Below are 20,216 nucleotides of genomic sequence, written 5' to 3'. Positions count from 1 at the left end.
TTTTGCTTAAGTGACATGAAAAATTCAGAAAAGGCCTCAAAAAAGATTAACACAAATTAATAGCCACTTTTAGCTCTTAAGAATGTAATCCAACTATGGAAAAAGATTAATCCAACTAGAAAAAAATAGTCTCAACACAATATCTTAGAATATAAAAAAAAAACATCACCATTGTTAGCATGAGATTGAGTTAATGTCTTAGCAAAAAGAAGCAACCTTTTATATGCTCTCAATATTGTTACTAATAGTATAATTTAAACCACTTCCATTTCCAAAATCAACATCTTTAGTTAGCAACCGGAAAAGACTAATCCTTGCATATTAGTTTTTTGAATTATTGAGATAATTAACTCTAGCAAATTTGCAAATGACAAGACAAAGAGATTCTTGAAAAGAGATCAAATGGTGATTAAGAAAGCTTGGCGTAGCCTTAAGGGAAGTGAAAGACTTTTGATCTGAACCATGATGCTCCTTGCACAAGCATTTTATAACAATGGATCCAACCTCTTTTCCACTCATTGGTGTGGAAGAGAGTTTCTTGAATATATATGTGGTTTTCTAAATGGATATTAATTAATAGAAAAGAATTTAGAAGAGATTATTTAGTAACTAAGAAAAGAAGAAGTCAAATAATAAAAAAAGGGTTATGATTAAGTTGCAAGGGAGAGAAAAAGAAAGAAAGAATTAAAAGGTGGTAGGATCCAATTGCCAACTCAGCTTCCATATCACTAAATCGGGTGAGCCCCTCATCCACATATGCATAAATTATACCTTTAAGTTGGATTTAATATAGAAATTTTTTAAAAATATCTTAAAATCAATAAAAATATTATTTTTACTGTCTAAATTTTCTATAAAAAAAATACGGTGTAATTATTTTTTGATTTTCTTATTATTTTATTAAAAAATAATTAAAAATTTTAAAAATAATCAAAACCGTATTTTAAAAAAAATTAAAAAAATTATATTTTTAATATTTTTATACTGTAAAATTGAAAACAAAAAAAATTATACCGTGTTTTTTATTAAAATATAAAAAATATGGATATTTTTGTAATTTTTCCTTTAATATAAGGGTTTTAACTGGGCTGAATTTGAAACAAAAAGTTCCTATTGAGAACCAAAAAAAGAAGGGCTCAAATAGTCTAGGAGCTATAGTTGAAGTGTCTATGTGTAACTTTTCCCATAAATGAACGAGAAGTTTCCTTCGCTATAAACCCAAAATCCCAAATAGTCATCACGCATACAACAGCACCGTATCAATGAGCGATCAAGCTACAGAAGACGAACCTAAAAGCCTTCAAAATGCAGCATCAATGGATGATGATCATGCTATTCAAGAAGAAACTAAAGGCGTCAAATTCCTAATCTCTTTCTACTCCAACTATCTATGGAACAGTCTAGCCAATTTCAATTTTCTCAGGAAAATCTCATTTCTCAGCCGCCAAACAGCAGCTTTCTCCACTTTTCGCAGGCGGAGAGCTTGTCTCCCTCTTCCTTTACCCTCCTACTCTCCTGAATCTTCTCTGTATGAATAACTCTTAACAGTTGATTTTTATTTATATTGATAACTCTGAAACTAAACTGAAGTAGCTCGATGTTTATACAGGGTAGTGAAAGAGGCATCTGGTGTATATGATGTTCTGGAGGATATAATTGAACACATTTTGATCAATTTGCATAGTGTTCAAAAGAATTTGCACTTTTGGCAAAGCAGAGCTGAGGTAAGTCATATTTTGTTGTTTGGTTTATTAGTGTTTAATGTTAATAATATTTATGTGTTTTTTTATTGGTTTTAAGGGATCAAATTCGCGGAAATTATACTTTATGATGTTTGAGAGAGGGCCACGGGCTCTTATTGATGGAACACTTCAGTTGTTGCAACAATGTATAGCTGATGGTGGTCCTTCGTTGCATCATGTTTGCCAATCTGCATCTTCTTATATATCTGAAAGGCTCACTGTTTTAACCACATTAAGACGCGGCCTTGCTACTTTTTTGGCTGAGGTTTGCTCCTTGTTTGTTCTTTTGTTTCATTTCCATATTTCAGTGTGGATGTCTTTATGATGTTTGTTAACTCATTAATAATATCAATAGTCTTTTTTTATGTTATTAACTGATAGATTATTCTCCAAGATGAATTGCCTATAAGAGGCTTTATTTGTGACGATTGTAACTTGAGTGTTAGTTATATGTTTGATTTCATGCTAGGGTCAAACCAACCTGTGAGCAACTTTGTGACGACTCGACCTATGGGTCTGTGACCGGCACTAGGGAATGGGTAGGCTTAAGGCCACCGAATTCCGTAGTAAGCCTTACTAACCGATAATTCAATAAAATGCTTATAAAATATCATATTAATCCTGACTGACATGTCATAAATAATTTTAACTGGTCTTTATAACATTCCACGTCCATCGTGGACCAGAATAATCATAACAAATTAAAAGTACTTTACTGCGGAAGGTCTAGAGTATAAAATAACTAAAAATATGAAAGTACAGATTATTTACAATAAGCCCGATGAAGAAAGAAGTTGGACCATCACAATGCAGGACGACAAAGAACTCTAACTGTCACCTGAAAAATAAAACTGAAATTGTCAGTCTCGGGAATGAGTTAAAATCAAATAATCCTGTGACTATTCCATTCCAGTCTTCTCAATAAAATAATATTTATTATCTCAGTATAACATGCTATAATTTAAAACTAAAATATATTTCAACACTTATGGGACGAGTGACTCAATAGACTCTAACTCCAATTACTAGCAGCCTTTCGGCTCTCTTATTCCAATAGATCTGGCGCCTAAAGAGCAAAGCTCGGCCAGAATTCTTACATCCAGTTTGAACACTTGATTCCCAACTAAGCCGGCGCCTAGAGAGCATTGCTCGACCAATGACCTTTCTCCGGTAGTCAACTTTCACAGCCTAGAGAGTTATACTCGACCGGGGCAAAAATCGAAAATAACATTGTTACCTATCTCTGATTATTACCGATGCGCATGCGGTTCTAATGCAGCCCATTAGGTGGCATGTTCTACTATTGCCTCATCCCAATGTCATAATCATAACACGTATATATTAATCATAGTCTAACATAATCATTCAACACATACCGAAATAAAAATTTAGAAATTCGGGGAAAGCAAACATGCAATTTGTGTGTAAAAATAATAGTAATTGTATTCAAATAACATTAATTATTATATTAAAATAATGATATAATTTCACTAATAATAATATTAAAATTATTCTTAGAAATTAATAATTAAATGAAATTATTTATAATGCGATACTGATAATCATGTTATACATAAATTACTAAAGCATCGTATTAAATTTTTAGAAATGACAATAGTGCAGAGATTATGTGACTTTAACTCACAGTTTTGACGCGCTCCCGCAGTCCGCTCCTATGCCTCGGGTAGATCTGGCGGGAAGGATGAATTATCTATTCACGAAAACACTCAATTAATAGGCATTCTTAAATTTTTTCTAGGCCTAGACCCTTAGATTACACTGCCTAAAATTTATTTAGACTCGAGATATATGTCGAAAATTCGGCAGAACTTTCCCTAAATTACGGACATTTATCCTCGTAAAACGGGTCCAGAACCTGCCAAAGGCACATCAAATATACTGCTATTAAATAACGGGAGTAGGGCCACCAGAACTGTATTAATTTCCCGACTCTGCAACACACCACAACACAATTAATTAAATTTTAATTATCAAATGAGGGGTTAGTTGCATGAATTCTCAATATTTATATAAGTTGAGCCTGTTTATTGCTATGAATTCATGATCAAGCCGTACAGTTCAAATTACTTTCTGGCCTTTTGCTTCCAATTGGAACTAGAAGAGGAAATCCTTATAATGTATGAATTTGATAGATCTTGACTTTCCCTGGTTATAATTTTCTGTCTCCATATCTTCCGCCCCAATATTCTTTTCACTTTTTGTATAAGTGGGAGGAATATTAGGACCTTTATATAGAAGACAAGCATGTTAGACTCTTGTCCATAAACTTTGGTATATTAATTTGGTGTGTTTTCAAATGCTCATCAAAACTTCTTTTTCTTGCAATGCGATGAAGTGTAGAAAACATCTTGAAGTTTTTTTACTGGCTTGGTGCGTATTGATTAGTTATTGACCTATTTGACATTATAAACTTCTCTAGTTTTTGTAGTAGATGAAGTTGCATGTTTTAGTAGGAGGTGGGCTCCTGAGTCCCTCTTTGTCAACTTGCATGCATCTTTCATAAGCAAAAAATATCAAGTCTACCAAGATACATAACGTTTTTGATTTTAGTGGATGCAGCTCTGAGTAATAATATTTTCAAGAACATATTGAATTGATTGTCAATCAATTTTTTTTATTATACCTGCAGGTATACATGGAAGTTGACAGGTGTGGAGAAGCGTTGGTGAAGGATCCAGAAAAGTCATTTTCCTCATTGTTAGTTACAATAAATGGTTTATTTTCAAATTTGGAGGCATCAATTGGTCATCTACATGCAACACGCCAGGTTTTTTGACTCCCCCACATTCTTGGCTTTTCCGATGCTGCAAGATATCCTAAGTGTTCACATTATCCACTTATTATGTATTCAGCCAAATTAATTCTTGTCATTCCGTATGCAACTGTTATGCAGACTGATTCTTCTGTTGACGGAAGCTATTCATTTCCTTTACTATTTGAGACTCTTCCAGAAGTTAATTCAGAAGGGTCTCAGTGGATGGGTTGTGAAATCAAAGATGCTATCAACTTAGTTAACAAAAATCTACAGAAATTGGACTCCTATGTTTCTGTTATTGTAAGAATACTCCATCATCCTGTTATCATGCAAACAAATTATTGACACCTTGTTGTTTACTCTCCCTAGTAGAATTCTTGCAGCAGTATATTCAGTTTTTGAGGTGCATAATGCATATGCAATCTTTTTCTAGGTGGCCAAACACCAAAAGCCAAAGAAAGTAACTCAGTACTGGATTCGCTACACTTGTGGTGCAATTGGTCTATCTGTTTGTTCTATGTGGCTCCTTAGGCATAGTCGTTTCATGGGAAGTTCAGATATTGACAATTGGGTTCGTGAAGCAAAGGACTCAACTGTTAGCTTCTTTAGTGAACATGTGGAGCAACCGGTATATTCTAACTTGCTCAGTATAAGCTGCTTTGACCTCTGAACTCTTGCTTTTGTGTTATCAGTTGCACTTTTGAGAACTTCTGACTTACTTCTGTTGTCTTCAATACTGAATTCAAAAAAGCCAGCCAGCTGGTCTTTTGGAAAATAAGTTAGATATTAATAACATGTTGATTAATATTTGTTGAAATTCCCTCCCTGAATTATAGTTTCATATGGGAGGTTTTGAATCCATTGCAATAGTCTTTTTTTTTTTTAATGTTGGATTATTATTCCTTAAAAAGAATTTCTCTTCCATTTTCTTAGACATTCAAAACATTTATTTATCAACATGGTAGGGTGAGTAGAAGAGAGAAAAACGCTAGCTACCCTGAAAGACCAAACCTCTTAATTATTAAAAACAGTTCTTCTTGCTTTTTCATAGGTAATTGGCTCTAAAAGTGCCCTTCTCAATTTTAACCTATTTTCCATTGATAACTATGCTTCCTTTTATGGGAGAAAAATTTTAATTAAGAATTATGGTTTTGGAAGGTTTTCCAAGCCCTAAAGTCCTCCCATTTTTCCACCAAATTAGTTAGTTGATGAGGTGTGTTTGCTGCAAGAATAATTTCTTCCAATTGCTCTGAATAATCTTTACCGTTCTTCCTTTTAATATTTCAACTCAATGAAGCTAAAGATACTAATCAGCATTAAGTACTACCTTCCCTTCCATAACTTTACATTTAAAATTTCTCACCTTACTCTTTCTCACTTTTCCTGAACTAAGTGGGCTATAGGTAAATGAAATGTGTTGAAATTTTGAAAATGCTGGATGTTTTGAGGGACTTGATTTCGGTTGGAGTACTTTTGTGACCTTCCTTAGCAATTTTTGATTATTTTTGGTATACTAAGCGATATAGTTTTAGTCAAAATTTGGTTGTTTAGCTGATTGTCGCCATTTTGCATGTGCGAAGGTAGGTTCTATATCAGTATTACTATTTGTTTGCCTATTTTGTGAATCATTTATTCGGAATTCTAACATCTGTACCTCTTTTTTTTCCTTTATTTTGAGAGATTATATGAAAACATCATGTGTTGTAATCATTTTTTTTACTTTATCTATGATCAGCTTGTGTCTATAAGAGATGAACTGTTTGATACATTTAGGAAGAGACACAAAGGGGTGATGGAGATAGAAGAAGTCCAGTTGACTGCCAATTCTTTGCACAGGTTAAATTCTGCTTCCCAATTTTAACAAGCACATTTCCTGAAAGTCTATAGTGATGCCTCATTGTGCTACAACATTGCATTTTACCTCACTCAAAAAAAGAAAAAACCTATGTTATCCTTTTGGGTTGAGCAGAACAGAATTTTCTTTGTACCCTTTTTCGCTTTGAGCCCTTTGCATCTTACCTCACTCAAAATCCATTACTTACGTGTAGCTTGAGTCACAGACAGGCTTAATTATTTGTGACAATTGAAGACCCAGGGATGGTGAAGAATGCATAAGATGTTCACCATGATAAGGGGAAGATATTTTGGTTTAATTGAACATAATACTATGGCCTTGTGCTATTAGCATATTTAACTCAGCTCAATCCCAATCTACTTGGGGTTGGCTAGGTGGATACTTTTGCTTAGTTTAGGACTATATATTTAGAAATCTGTGATATTAAACCCTAGATCACATTGCTTAATGTCAATCTTTGTTCCTTTGTATTTGGCACCCTGTATGTGCCTATAGTGACTTTTATTTATTCATTGTTGAAAAATAAAGGATTTTGGCCATTCAGGAGTTATGTCTGTGCTTGTAATAATTGAAGGTTATGGAGGGATGTTGAAATTTAGGAACAAGTAACAAGGAATAAATGTCAGATGGATTCAGAAACAGGTTTGTAATTAGCTTGCATATCATCATGGAGAAAAAAGCAAATGATTTGCTAAGCAGAAAGGGTTCTATATTTCATTATAGTGTTATCATTAGGATTGTTATTATCATTCAATCTCCAATCCTCTAACATAATAGTTTGGCTTTGCTGAGCTCATTTTACAATTAATATTTACTTAATTATTCACTTGGCTACAGAATGTTATTGGCTTTTAGTGAGCAGACAAAGGGTCAGATGTTGCCAGAGAATGCATCAGATCAGGAACTACTTGAAATTGTTATGAACAGGTTTGGTCCTTTCCCTTTCTAAGCTTATTAGTAGATGCCTATATTTTGATTGCAGATACAGAAGAAGCTATAAGATAGATGCATATGGGAGTATGTAACTGCATTAGGAAATGGTTGAAATGGTTACAAGTTTCAGTCTCTGAGAGAGATATTTCAACTGCTAGCGATCAACATTTTTGAAAAACCTATTCTCACAAAATGGATGGGAAAACATCTCGAGATGCCTTCACTGCTCTCCTTCAAACAATGTCAAAAATGTTAGGGTGGCCTTTAGTGCTTAACATATATTCTTCATTATGATAGTGCTAAACATATTCTTCTTTATGATGTCTTCCTAACTTGTTAACACCCCTCTAGATGGACTTAGCTATCATTAATTAAATTCTCCAGAAGTAGTGTGCTATTGCCAAATGATTAACAACAATTCCAAGCATGGGTAGGTCATTGAAACCAGGAAAATGTTGTGGTTAGATAATATTGGCATTTATCTTCTTTAAAGTATATTTGCTGGCTATAATCCCACTGAAAGAATGAAATATTGAAAATCTGTAAAAAAATTAAGGGTGCAAATGTCCTCTCTTCTGAGTCTATCTGAATGTTGTTGGGTAATGCAGATCTTCTGTCCTCAATGATTTGCAGGGTGGTAAATACCTAAGACCTTTCGTAATTCTAAATATCTAAAAAGAAACTACTACTGTCCTATTGTCACTTGTAATTCCACTTTTGCTAGACTACTTGTTCATTTTCTGTTTTCTTTTTCTTGAATAAATCTCAACTTCCTTGGTTTTCTGAAATGTAGGTATGAGAAAGAACTTATGCATCCTATTCAAAATCTGCTAAATGGAGAGCTTGCTCGTGCTTTGCTCATCCAGGTACTACAGGCTAGTTTAAGATTAAATTCTGCTCGTAATTTTATTGATGTTAAAGTGGGTTCTCTCCATTGCAGGTTCAGAAGCTAAAACTGGACATTGAGACGTGAGTTTAAGAACTGGTACCTTGAATAGATGATCCAATCTTAACTTATTTTCCAGTTTGTCTAAATGGCTTATTGAACAGGGCAATGCTTGAATTGGATCAGATTCTCAAGGCAAACGAAATCAACTTTGCTGTTCTAGCTGCCTTGCCAGCATTTTTTCTCTCTCTTTCTTTGCTGATGTTAGTGCGTGCATGGTTTAAACGGGTAAATAATAGTTATCTATCCAGTTTTCATCTCAGCCTACTGTTAGAATTGAATTATATGTTATTTTAGCATTGGGCAGTATGGGTGATGTGGTTCCTTCCATTAGCTAAATGTTAACTCTCCATTCAGCCTGCACAATCCGACTTCAGTTGATGCCTCTTCTTACTTTAATTCAAATCATTGAGTTGCTTATGTTCAATGTAACCTAGAACTTGGTTCAACCTAGAATTTGGTTCACATAATTCATGTTATGCTGAACGGGGTGAGTAGGCTTAGATTGACAGTTTCGGTTAAGGTTCATTTATGAGAAGTCAATTCATAGATATATGATTATTAATGAAAGAAAAATATGAAAAAGATAATGATAATGGTAACAAAGGTAAAAGGTAAACGTGCTTTTGCTTGGACAATGGTAATACTGGTTCTTCAAGAATTGGAAACTTGTAAAGCATATTTATTCATTTAATATAGACTATCCCATCTCCCACAAATGCATTTTTATCCTCCAAGAGTTTGGGGTTGACATTTTCATGTTCCGGATTGTGGTTCACACTGGGGTAAGGGATCCTGGTTCATCTTATGACCCATTTTGTGGTTGACTTGCTTGATTTCACTTTATCAATACATTAGCCAACGTTGTAATTGATAGTTCAACTTTTGGAGTATAAAATTTTGTGCCATTGTTAATGCTAGAGTAACATTATGCTATTTCACAAATAAGTGAATGCTAGAATTTTATGTATACCAACTGATCTTATCCCTTTCTTAGCAACTTAGAGAATATAATGTTAGATAAATAATGATTCAAGTGAAAAGAAGATTTGAATACAAAACGAATTATTTGTTCAACACGTGCATATTCAGCTCTTTGTTCTTTTTTTTTGTCCTCCTTTATCTATTTGGGGCCTATGTTTTTCAGAGTTAATGGAATTTACTGCCTTTAAATACTTGTATTAATGTGGTAAGTCTTGTTTCTTTCCATCTGTTTTCTTGTTCTGCTACTTTTTGTGAAGTGGCTCAATGGCTGTAATGAACCAGTATTTACAATAATATTCAATTTTCTGGACCTTTGCTTTTATCATTATAACTGAGATCGATAGATTCTGCTAATTGATTTTGACATAAACCAATATTTTCGTTTTTTTTATAGCAATCAATTTTTTTCAAATCGACTAATTTCCAGGTTGCTCATATGCTATTTCCTACCTTTGGCTGCATAAATCAGGATACTAAAGCAGAAGGAAAGGGGAGAATTGCTCGGCGCCAAAGGAGGCTTCTCTTAGTGGAGGTTGAGAAAAGGATAATGCAGTACCAAACATTTGTTGACCAAGGACTGGTAAGAAACTAGATTTGGTCTGGTTAAATCTTATTGAGAATCCATGGCTGTGGGTTAGCAGGCATAAATTACTTGTGATTCTATTGATTTATTCTTTTCCTCCTCTTCTTTCTCTCACCTGTTCCCTGCTTAAAGGAAAAGGGGAAAATTAGAGATTTATCATTTTTCATAGTTGAGAATAGCAAAGAGTCTTTTGTTTCTCTTAGTTGCTAAGGTTTAAAAGTGGCAATGAATTTTTTTCCCTAGTTTCTCGAACTTCCATATATTGACTATATTTAAGCACCAATATGCACAAGACAATATTCTCTTTATCTTCTCCAGTGCAAGTTGTAGCAGTCTAAAGGATTATCTTCTGCCTGCAAAGAGTTTTGAAACGAGGACCATCTAGTTCAACCTTTACATGCCATCCTTTACCACTTGCCAAAAGCCCAAGGACCTTATTAATTTTTTCTACCATCTCTACCTACAGTAAAGGATGCTTGTGCCTTGCCCATGCATATCCTGTGTGCAAATATAGTCATCTCAATTAATGAATGTCATCAACATCTATCATTTTTCGGAACCTGATCTGATATCTGCATATACGTATAAGGAAGAAACAAAAAGAATCTGACAGCCATTGTTCAAGAACCCATGTGATTTGGACCTATCATTTTATTATAGGTAAATTAAATGGACACTATATCAGTGTAGACAGAGACTTACTCTTACTGTTTAGGGTGTAGAGTGAGAGAGAGAGAGGATTGATATAAGTAGTATTCTGCTAAATTAAAGAGCATAAGAAATTTTTGTTTTCTGTACTTTTCAGGAGAACGAGTCACAATGCATGTTCGGATTGATGTTATGCAGTTTAGATCGTCTATTTCATGCTGTTGAGAGACATGCAAAAGAAACTGGTGAATGGCAAAGGTTAGTGGAGTCTACCATCTTTACATATTTAACTTTAACGTCACTATGTTTGCAGGGTATGTAGGAAGAAAATGAATTATTGTGGAGCTAACTAGTTATTATGTTCAACAGTTTGAAACAGGATATCTTTGATCTGGGAAAACCCAGTATTCAAACTACATACAAGCTTGTGGTGACATCGCGAATGGAGCGTGTCTATGAGTGCTTGCTTCCTTCATTGAAACGATAATAGCTTTTCTTTTTTGCCGAAACTCTACTAACCACTTTAGAAAATAAAATAGAAAAAAAAAAAAAAAAAAAGGCATACGCCATGTGGCTATGTTGCTGTATGATTCAATTTTACGAGGAGCGTCGAGGACTTGAATTCACATGGTCACATGCTCTGAAAAGTTCATGATTTTCCATTGACATTTGTTAGATGTTCCTTTTTGTCACTCTGGTTTTGCTTCTGCTGGTTATATTCTTATCATAACAGCTGTAATGTAATCTTTCTGAATTGCTTCGGTGTAATGAAAATTGCAGAGTCAAAGTGCAGAATTATGCTCTGTGTCTTTCTTATCCTTGTAGCTACTTGGTAATTTGCATGGTAGTCTTATTTGCGGTTCAGCAGAAAACAGAACTGTAGCTCAAGGGTGGTTGTATTTGTGGCAGCAGACGTGGATATTTAAAGAAACCAATTAAATGGCTGCATTCTTACGAAATACTCGTTCATCTCTATCCTCCTCCGCCCTTTTCATTGTCATAAAAATTCAAATAGCTGGTATAAATAAAAAATTATTATCTTTTTTAATATATTTAAATAACGTTTTAAGTTTTATTTTAATTATATTTTTATATATTTTTAATTAGTTGCTATTAAAAAATATGTAATATTATTTAATTTATAGATATTAAAAATAAAAATATAAAATTTATTTTATTTGATTGATTAGTTTCGCAATAATGTAATTAAATAATTTTTTTTTAATAATTTTCATATACACTCTTAATTTTTTTCTGATGAAATTTTTTTAAAAAATAAAAATTTATATAAATAAAAAATTTTGAAAAAATTGTAAATAAATGTGAAAAATCAATTTGTAAAAATAATTTTTTTTAGAAAAAAACTGTCCCATGACATTTCTTATTTTTAATATGGTTCTTATTTTAGTAGAAGAGAGAAAATTCTTTTATAAAATGAAAAATAATCACAGCATTTAAAGAAAAAAAAAATCTTGAATTTAGATCAAGTGCTTGGTAACTACAGTCTAGTGGTTAAATTTAGATTACTTTATGCATAATCGACCTTTGTTAAGGAAATAAATGAAATTATCCTAGAGAATACCCTTTGTTACAAATCAGAAAACATAACTAATTTTGTTCTTGTCATTGTCAATTCACATTTTTAAGCCCTACTTATGCAGAACATGTTGAGTTGAACACATGGCAAGTACTATTTATATACAGAACATAGGTTTGATTCGATTCAGTTTTCTGGTTCTTTAGTTCGGATGAGTGAGCTTGTTCAATGGTTACATGGCAATTCTTAGGATTCTGCAGAATTTGCAAGAGGTAAAACCAAATTAGCCCTGCAATTGCACTTCTGCTATGATTATAGAACATTCTACCCAGATACACTTGTGACGACACTGGGGGGATTTTGAGAGAAAAAAGAAAAAAATTAATTCAAGTATCTTGTTTGTTCTGGCTTCCACGAAGGGCTGCAAAAGTGGAACACAATTGACCACTGAATCAATCAATACAAGGTCTTGAGACACTTCATCAAGACATCTGTTTGTTCAGGCTTCCCAACAGATATCCGAATATAACCCTTCAACACTTTATTATTGTAGTGGCGGACCATAACACCCATCTTTGCGAGATCATCCTGCAGTAAATTTCATTTGCAGCCATAAAGATTTTCACACAAGTTATCGATAGTTCATATACAAGAAAACAAAGCAAATATGAAAGTGCCTGGAACATTAATCTTAAACCAATTGTGTATATTTCCTGAACCCAAAATATATCATACATAACAGTAGAATATAACTGACTTTCACACTGAATAAATTTATACTTTTTCAGGGTTAACCTGACTATTTACAGAAAAGGAAAAAAAAAAAAGAAAACCCTGTGAGATTCTGCCAAGCAAATTGAACAGAATGAAAGTGCTAGTTCCTATACTTTGATTTATTCCTACAGGGGATGCAAACATAACTGAGTTGATAAAGATTAAAAAGAAAAAGAAATTAAGACATGAAAACACATGATGCTAGCTAGGCCTGGTCACATCTCATTTAATTGAGAGAAGTAAAGCACTGTTTCAGTTGTGTGCTAGGTAATGATGTTAATAAATGCATGTTGAAACAAAAACCATTGTTATTTTAGTAATGAAACATAAGCTTAGATGTACCTTAAGCTTCTTAGCATCTCTTCCAGATTTAACCTCACAGAGAATGAAATTAGAATAGCTTGGAAATGGAGTGAGAAATGGCACTTCCTTCAGCAGCTTATAAAGCCTTTCCCGCTCCTGTACCAAAGCATCTTTCACCGTCTGTGGAGGTTGTGATCACATTAGATTATACAGTTTATAGGCATTATGTTAAATAAGCATCACATAAAGCTGCAATTACAGAATCAAACCTCTAAATATGTAGGATTTTCTAATGCTGCACAAGCAGAAACTTCGGCTGCAACTGAGACATTATAAGGCTGCTTTGCTCTCCACAGATATTCAATGATACTCGAAGGAAATGCTCCATATCCAACACGAAGTCCAGCTAAACCTGTACAAATTGTTCTAATGATTTTAATCTGCACTGTTGACCCTACTAGCTCCCAAAAGACCAAATATAGAGAAGGAAATACTAATATGTAAAGCTTGAATAAGACTGTTCTAATGCATCTAAGCTAACTGCAATCAAGGAGGTTGCTTCCAGAGAAAAACAAATTTTGATGCCAGCCTCAAGTTGAAAATCTACAGTGGATTACATGGCAAATTGGCAATCACCCAATTAGCTAGCAGCAACAAAAAGATATGTAGGTGGTGGTCAGACACGCGGTGGCATGATAAAAAGAGATGCACATATGAACTTCAGAACATGGAAGCATACAACCATATATGGGCATTCAGTGGATAAAGTAACCTTTTTCTTGAACTATCCTATGGATCTATAAACTAGAAATATAGATGAGAAAAAGCTATATCAATTCCCAAATTTAATGTCAACTGTAACATGTGTAAGAAACAAAAACATAAAGCCATTCAGGAAGTTAATGAACCGAGCAACAGACAGAAAAAAGACTTACAATCAAAGGATGACTGCATCCCATTCACTGAATTTAAATCAAAATAGGACAAGACTATCTAAAAGGCAGCCTGAAATGTCATACAGATCAGTATTAGTTGGTTAGGAACATCAGGCAAGTAGTAATTGCCAGCAAGCCAACCAATCATAAAATTTTCTGATGTCATTAACTAGAAATTCTCATTCTCTATTATTCAATGAATTCAATGGTATCAGAAAGGTGTTATGAAGACAAATTTGAAATGGAATTGTTGCAGTAACCAGACTCCGATGACATACCAGCTCTTTTGCTAAATGTGCGCAGGACAATTAGATTATCATGCTTCTTCACCCATTTCATCCTAGATTCCAGTCCTGAAAACTCTATGTATGCTTCATCAAGTACCACTAAAATTGGAAGTTGAAGGATTTTCAAGAGATCTTCGTCACTGATAATACTGCCAAGCAAAAGGCGACAAGCAACATAAATAAGTCAGCATAGAAGCCAGCATAGAATCTAGAAATTCACAATATAATGATGCATGGAGTTAAAATTCTATATTTTGAGAATTTACACACCAAGCAGCTTAACCACATTAATGTAAAATTTAAAGTCTGAGGAATCATTGGTTGCATGAGCAAATGCACATTTGACATCTTCATTGATGAGAGAAAACACTGGCACAATTTATGATCACTACACTCTCTTTTTGGGCCTATTGGTCAAAAAAGCCGACCGTATGTGTTTTAACGATTCCAATCAATTATATTTTGGAAAACTTCAAATTAGTTGTAATTTTATACAACTTTTCAAAATTGAATATGAATAACGTCATAGTTACTATTATTCAAGAAAAAGTCAGGAGAATTAAGAGGAGGAGGAGGGGGGTTGTGAAGGTTATCTTACTAAGTAATAAAATATTTGTTTCTATACAGTATTGAGTTTGAACTGATTGGATAAAACAAGAAACTAATCTGAAAAAGAAAGGCCAAAATTGCCTAAAATTGATATGATTGAATTGTCGAAATGTAACAAGCTTTGGCTTTATCTGACTAATTTCTATTTTTCAAAGATACATTTGAGTTTGAGGCCATGTCAAGGACCAGCAATTAAGTCAGTATAGGATCCTAACTAACTTGTGAAAGAGTAAAATGTTTATCAGAGAAGTTCTTTTCTTAGACATGATCTTTTTGGCTGTGTGGGTTCACGGCTTGATTGCCAAATCATTAATACAGCAAGAGGCGTGAGTTAAATAACAAGTTTGTGAGATCCTAATTTTGAAGAAGAAAAATGACAAACGCCAAATTCCTTAACATGCAGACTATTATGGATAAGTGCCGCTACAAAGTGAAAGACAGGTAATCATGCGGCAGCTGTTGAATTCAAAGGACACAGGGGAAATCCGAACTTTATCATGTCAGAGAACCACAAAAGAAGCACTGTAGAAAAGCATACAGACATTACCTCCCATCAGGATTGTTTGGCGATGTTAAGAATATACATTTAGGTTTTTCTCGTAGAACGGCATCAACAATGAGCTCAACATTCAAGCTAAAATCTGGCTTTCTCATAACTGCAGTCATGACAAAAAGATTATGAGCTACAGTGGGGATATGAACTGCACAACAGATTCTTAGGGACTAAATAGCCATTATAACTCAGATCCATGTGTCAAGAAAAGAATATATGAACTAGGAGAATTCTTCAAAATGAGACAACATTAGGCACTAACAGAAGTTTGTTTTTTACCCTTAATGACTTCTGCCCCATTAACTGCAGCATCAAATTCATACATTGTAAAGGTTGGAGGACAGTCCACAATCTTGTCACCTGGATCTAGAGTACATCTGCCAGCAATGTATATCATCAATCAAAATAACAAAAGGTTTAAAATTGTGAGTTGTTGAAGTTAGGTGGATAATGCCAATTATAAATGATCCACCATGTTTTACCTCATAATTAGATCAATGAGCTCATCAGCACCGCATCCTACGAGAATGTGATTGGATTCAAGGTCTGAATCTTTGGCAAGAGCCTCACGAAGTCGGCGACTTTCAGGATCAGGGTATATGTAAGGGAATTTCAGAGACCCCAAAGCTTCAGCTACCTGCAGACAATATGAAAGAGTATTTAGGTATTCATACCTTGTAAGAAAATGTCACTAGACTTGTTTGAGATTTATCTATTATAAGACCGGACGCCTGCCATTTTAACAACTATTCTTTGAAATTTATTTATCATAAGAACCAAATAAAAATTTCATTACATCTTATTGCAAATAAAGACTTTCTACTTTTCAAGATATGAAGGCCATATGAGGGCTTTATGACTTGCCTCTGGAGGTGGACCATAGGGATTTTCATTCGCATCTAATTTGACAATATCCTCAGGCTTCCTTCCAAGACTAGCTGACAAAACCTGAAGTAGAAAGGCCAAATAATTAAAAAGGATATTATACTGTTACCAACATCACATATGAAAGCAGTCAAACATGCATCCACTAACATATAGGAAACTCACAAAACTCGCAACCAACAAGCAGTTAACAAAATTAATGTATACATTTAAAGCTCATAGTAAGAAAATTGAAGTGAAAAAAGGCAGTTAATTATTTAATATCATGGCTCCAAAAGGTTAGTAGCTATACAACAGTAGAAGCGTCAATGTCAAATATTCCAGTCAAACATTTCTTAGATTCAGCATAAATGAACAGCAATCTTCAACTGGGTAAATTATCTTTCAATGTCATTGGAAATTATGGGCAAAAGTCCACAATTTTACCCTGAACTTAAAATTATTATCCAGTGTGGTTCTTAGATTTTGATTTGGCGTGAAGTCCTCAACCATTTAATTTATTACAGTTGATCCCTACCAAGTGATTTTAGCTAACTACTGATATCGCATGTAGGATACACTACTTCAAAGCCAACAAAAAAGCGGATTTGATTTGGTGGTCACAAAAATTATAGACTAGTTAGCAACATCATGCCTCTGCTTGAGTTCCATAGTTATTGAAGTTGATTAGTTTGTAAATTCAGATCAGCACCCACTCCTTTTTTCTTTTTGGTACACTTAAATGTGTAAATTCAGTTCATGCATCACATTTAGTGCTCATGACATCATTGGTACACATTAGAGACCACCTAGTGATAGACCTCCAACTCAACTTTGAAGTGACCATCTGTGGCAGCTTTTTGGTTATCTCAATGGTTCTAATTACAACGTTTTTAATGTTTGGGTACTCAATTTTACCATATCAGACTGCTGCTTTGCAGAACAATCTAGATTTATGCCCACATTATAGATAGCACATCATCCTCGATGTATAACACTACCTTTTTTTGTGACAGTAGAGGAAGGGAGTTTGCTGTACACAACCTTCTCACTGCCCTTATGAAGAAAGATTGTTTCCACGATTTGAATCTGTGACCTTTCGATCACAAAAGAGCAAGCTCAACATTGCATCAAGGCTCACCCTTTACTGATATTAGTGGTGATGATTTCAGAAAAACAATGTCAGCTAATGTCAACACTAGCAAGAAACTATTAATTACAATTTATCTAGCAGTAATATACTTGAGGAGAGAGCTACTCAAACAATCAAATCAATCATACAAAAAAGAAGGGTCACGCATCTTTATTGAAGACGGGTTGCCTTGGTGCAATGGTAAGATTGCTCCATTTTAGCCTACTGGTCATGGGTTTAAACCATGGAAAAAGAAAAACCTCTTTGCAATGCATGGAAAGGCAACATGCATCTGACTTCCCTTGGAGTCATAAATGGGAAACCTTATACAGTGGACACTTGTAGTGGTGCAATCAAGCAAAGAAACTTATAAAAGAGAAACACATGACAAATAGAATATGCAAGGCCTAACCCACTTCACCTCAAACTGAAAGCAACTGTACACTCTGAGTAATATAAAAGTCTTTTCTTATATTTAACAAATTCTGACAAAGAAAAGGAAAACCATTAAGAATTAATCCAATCAGTTCAAACAAAAAGAAATCTTAAATAGGCTGCTCAAAATTACCTCAAAAGGCAGAATGGGTTGATAAGGTGACAGTTTCCTCAAATGGGAACGAATAAATGAATCGCCAGCTACCCTCTCTTGAGCTTCATTGATATGCTCTACAGGTGTGAAGGAGGCCATAGCAATAACCCTTCTTCGATTATTCACTTCAAACGAGCAAATACGTCTTTGAGGAAGCAAAGATTGGTGAAGACTGTGGCTAGATTTGATCAAGCAGAGAGAAGCAGTGTTGTAGATATCAATCACTCCCATGGATGTTTGCATCTACAGAATCCTAGAAAATTATCAAGAAAATCAACTTTAAATATCTAACACCAAATATTGTAACAAAAAAGACCAGCTTCAGTCTTTTATCTATTTTATTCATTTTGGTGTAAAAAGAAGTGGAACTGAAAATTCATTGCAAAGCACAACAAAGTCAAAAGGATACAGACATTAATTAAGAAAACTGATCATATTGGAACACACACCCACATGAATGAAATGGGATGTTAAAACAAACAAACAAAGAAACTGACCTATCAAAAAGACAGCCATACTTTGCCTTGTCATGGGAGCAACAAAATAGGAACGGCAACATGTAGGGTACCCGCACATTTAAGAATATCTGAACCCTGAGCCGGTTAGAATACACATACTTAGACCCGCCCCAGATCCGAATAGGAATACCCACAAACCTACCCAAACCCATTTAATATCTATAGCTCTTAAATAAATTTTATGGATATTTTAATTGGGTAGCGGGTATCCTACCCGTTAGATACCCGTTTATATATGAACATTTGGACAATTGAACAGGTACCCGTTTACCGAACCTATTTAAAATAATTAAACTCTAAAATAAATTAACAAATATTAATGATAACGAAAACTAGAAATTAAACTAATAAAAGAAAAAAAAAAGAATTACAAAATCTAAACTAATCAAATCCTAAATTAGAAGTTCAACATATTAATACAACCCAAGCATAAATTCTTCTTATTTAAAATAATATTCTAAATCATCAAACACAAATTAGATGCAATATCTAATATTCCAATTTATGCATCTTTCAACTCCAAATTTAAGGGTATTTTTCTACCACCTTTGGAAAGAAAAAATTAAATCACAATTAACATATTAAATACTAAAATGCAATAAAAGATTTGTAGCATATAGTAAATATGATCTCCACAAAGTGCACAAATAAAAAGAAAAGGAAAAGGCATTACAGACAAAAGAATTAATTACTAAAAATCAAAGATTGAAATGAGAACCAAACCAGACTGAATTGTGCACCATATCAAACAACAAAAGAAAAGTTATTAGCATTTCCAAAAATCTTAAAACTGTTAGAAGACATATTTAAGAGAGTAACGAAAAAGACAAAATGTGCTTATCAGAACTTAAATTTCTTGCTATAATTTATCTCATTTCAGTAGGCCCCTCTATAACTCAAACACTAACAGCACAAACATAAATCTTGACATCAGTATAAAATCATAGAATTTTCACCAAAAGATATACCAACCCAGTATTCAGTGTACTAGTTCCAAGTGTCATTTAATAAAATTGAGGGTTAATGATAAAACATAAATCGAGTCCAGTTACAAACTGAACAAGTTTTGGGGTTGAAGTCATAAGCAAACACAAAATTCAAGGGTTAAAGAAAGACCTAGATGAAGAAAATTTGAACTGAAAAGATGGAAAAGTTTTAAGTATATGCATTTCCATTAAGAAAGGAACGAACTTAGATGTGAGTATAAACAGGAATGCAAAAATAATTTAATTGGTGGCTAAGCTCATGAATATACAGTGATGCTAGATCAAGCCATAACTATACAGAACAAGGATGCTCGAGCAAGTAAACTAATGAAATGCAAAGCCAACATGTAAATTAGTTTAAAGGATATAAATATAAATATATGCATATTAGCTACTAAAATCAAATTAAGATAGTTGTCTGAGAGCCAGACAAAAACCGCATATGAAAGAACTTTGTAAATAATCAATTAGATTGGTAGCATTGGATTGAAGTACCTTGGGAATATGCAGAGGAGAGGAGGCGGAGACTGCTGCGACTGCTATTGAGTTCAAAAAAGAAAAGAAAAAAAGAAACAGACTGCTGCGAGGTTGAAGAAGACTGCTGAGTGGTGGAGGCTCGAGTGGTTAGAAGGTGGAGGCTTGTGACAACACAGCGCTTAGAC

General features: G+C 33.9%; 2 protein-coding genes across 5 annotated transcripts; one reads left to right on the top strand and one right to left on the bottom strand.

The window, feature by feature from the left end:
• The first annotated feature begins 1,219 nt into the window (after positions 1–1,219).
• LOC8268786 (protein DGS1, mitochondrial) lies at positions 1,220–11,283 on the top strand. 2 transcript variants are annotated; one of them, XM_002523181.4, is made up of 14 exons: positions 1,222–1,528; positions 1,610–1,724; positions 1,801–2,007; positions 4,393–4,530; positions 4,657–4,818; positions 4,952–5,146; positions 6,254–6,354; positions 7,211–7,300; positions 8,100–8,172; positions 8,247–8,275; positions 8,357–8,480; positions 9,706–9,816; positions 10,625–10,725; positions 10,837–11,283. In XM_002523181.4, the coding sequence occupies exons 1-14, from the start codon at positions 1,263–1,265 to the stop codon at positions 10,952–10,954; spliced, it is 1,830 nt and encodes a 609-aa protein (XP_002523227.2). In that variant the 5' UTR covers positions 1,222–1,262; the 3' UTR covers positions 10,955–11,283. The 2 variants fall into 2 exon arrangements, with proteins under 2 accessions (XP_048234521.1, XP_002523227.2); XM_048378564.1 differs by lacking the exon at positions 4,657–4,818 and having other exon boundaries at positions 1,220–1,528.
• An 883-nt stretch (positions 11,284–12,166) lies between these two features.
• LOC8268787 (histidinol-phosphate aminotransferase, chloroplastic) lies at positions 12,167–20,216 on the bottom strand. 3 transcript variants are annotated; one of them, XM_048369831.1, is made up of 10 exons: positions 20,050–20,216; positions 18,030–18,293; positions 16,330–16,413; positions 15,948–16,102; positions 15,745–15,842; positions 15,460–15,568; positions 14,295–14,452; positions 13,351–13,493; positions 13,121–13,261; positions 12,167–12,592 (listed from the first exon to the last, which is right to left on the bottom strand). In XM_048369831.1, the coding sequence occupies exons 2-10, from the start codon at positions 18,291–18,293 to the stop codon at positions 12,461–12,463; spliced, it is 1,284 nt and encodes a 427-aa protein (XP_048225788.1). In that variant the 5' UTR covers positions 20,050–20,216; the 3' UTR covers positions 12,167–12,460. The 3 variants fall into 3 exon arrangements, with proteins under 3 accessions (XP_048225788.1, XP_015577270.1, XP_048225787.1); XM_015721784.3 differs by having other exon boundaries at positions 18,030–18,303; positions 20,050–20,215; XM_048369830.1 differs by lacking the exon at positions 20,050–20,216 and adding an exon at positions 18,548–18,671 and having other exon boundaries at positions 18,030–18,303.

Source organism: Ricinus communis, chromosome 1 (genome assembly GCF_019578655.1).
Source record: "Ricinus communis isolate WT05 ecotype wild-type chromosome 1, ASM1957865v1, whole genome shotgun sequence".
Classification (NCBI taxonomy): domain Eukaryota; kingdom Viridiplantae; phylum Streptophyta; class Magnoliopsida; order Malpighiales; family Euphorbiaceae; genus Ricinus; species Ricinus communis.
Note: the sequence above shows the minus strand (reverse complement) of the source record. Positions and strands in the feature narration are given on the sequence as shown.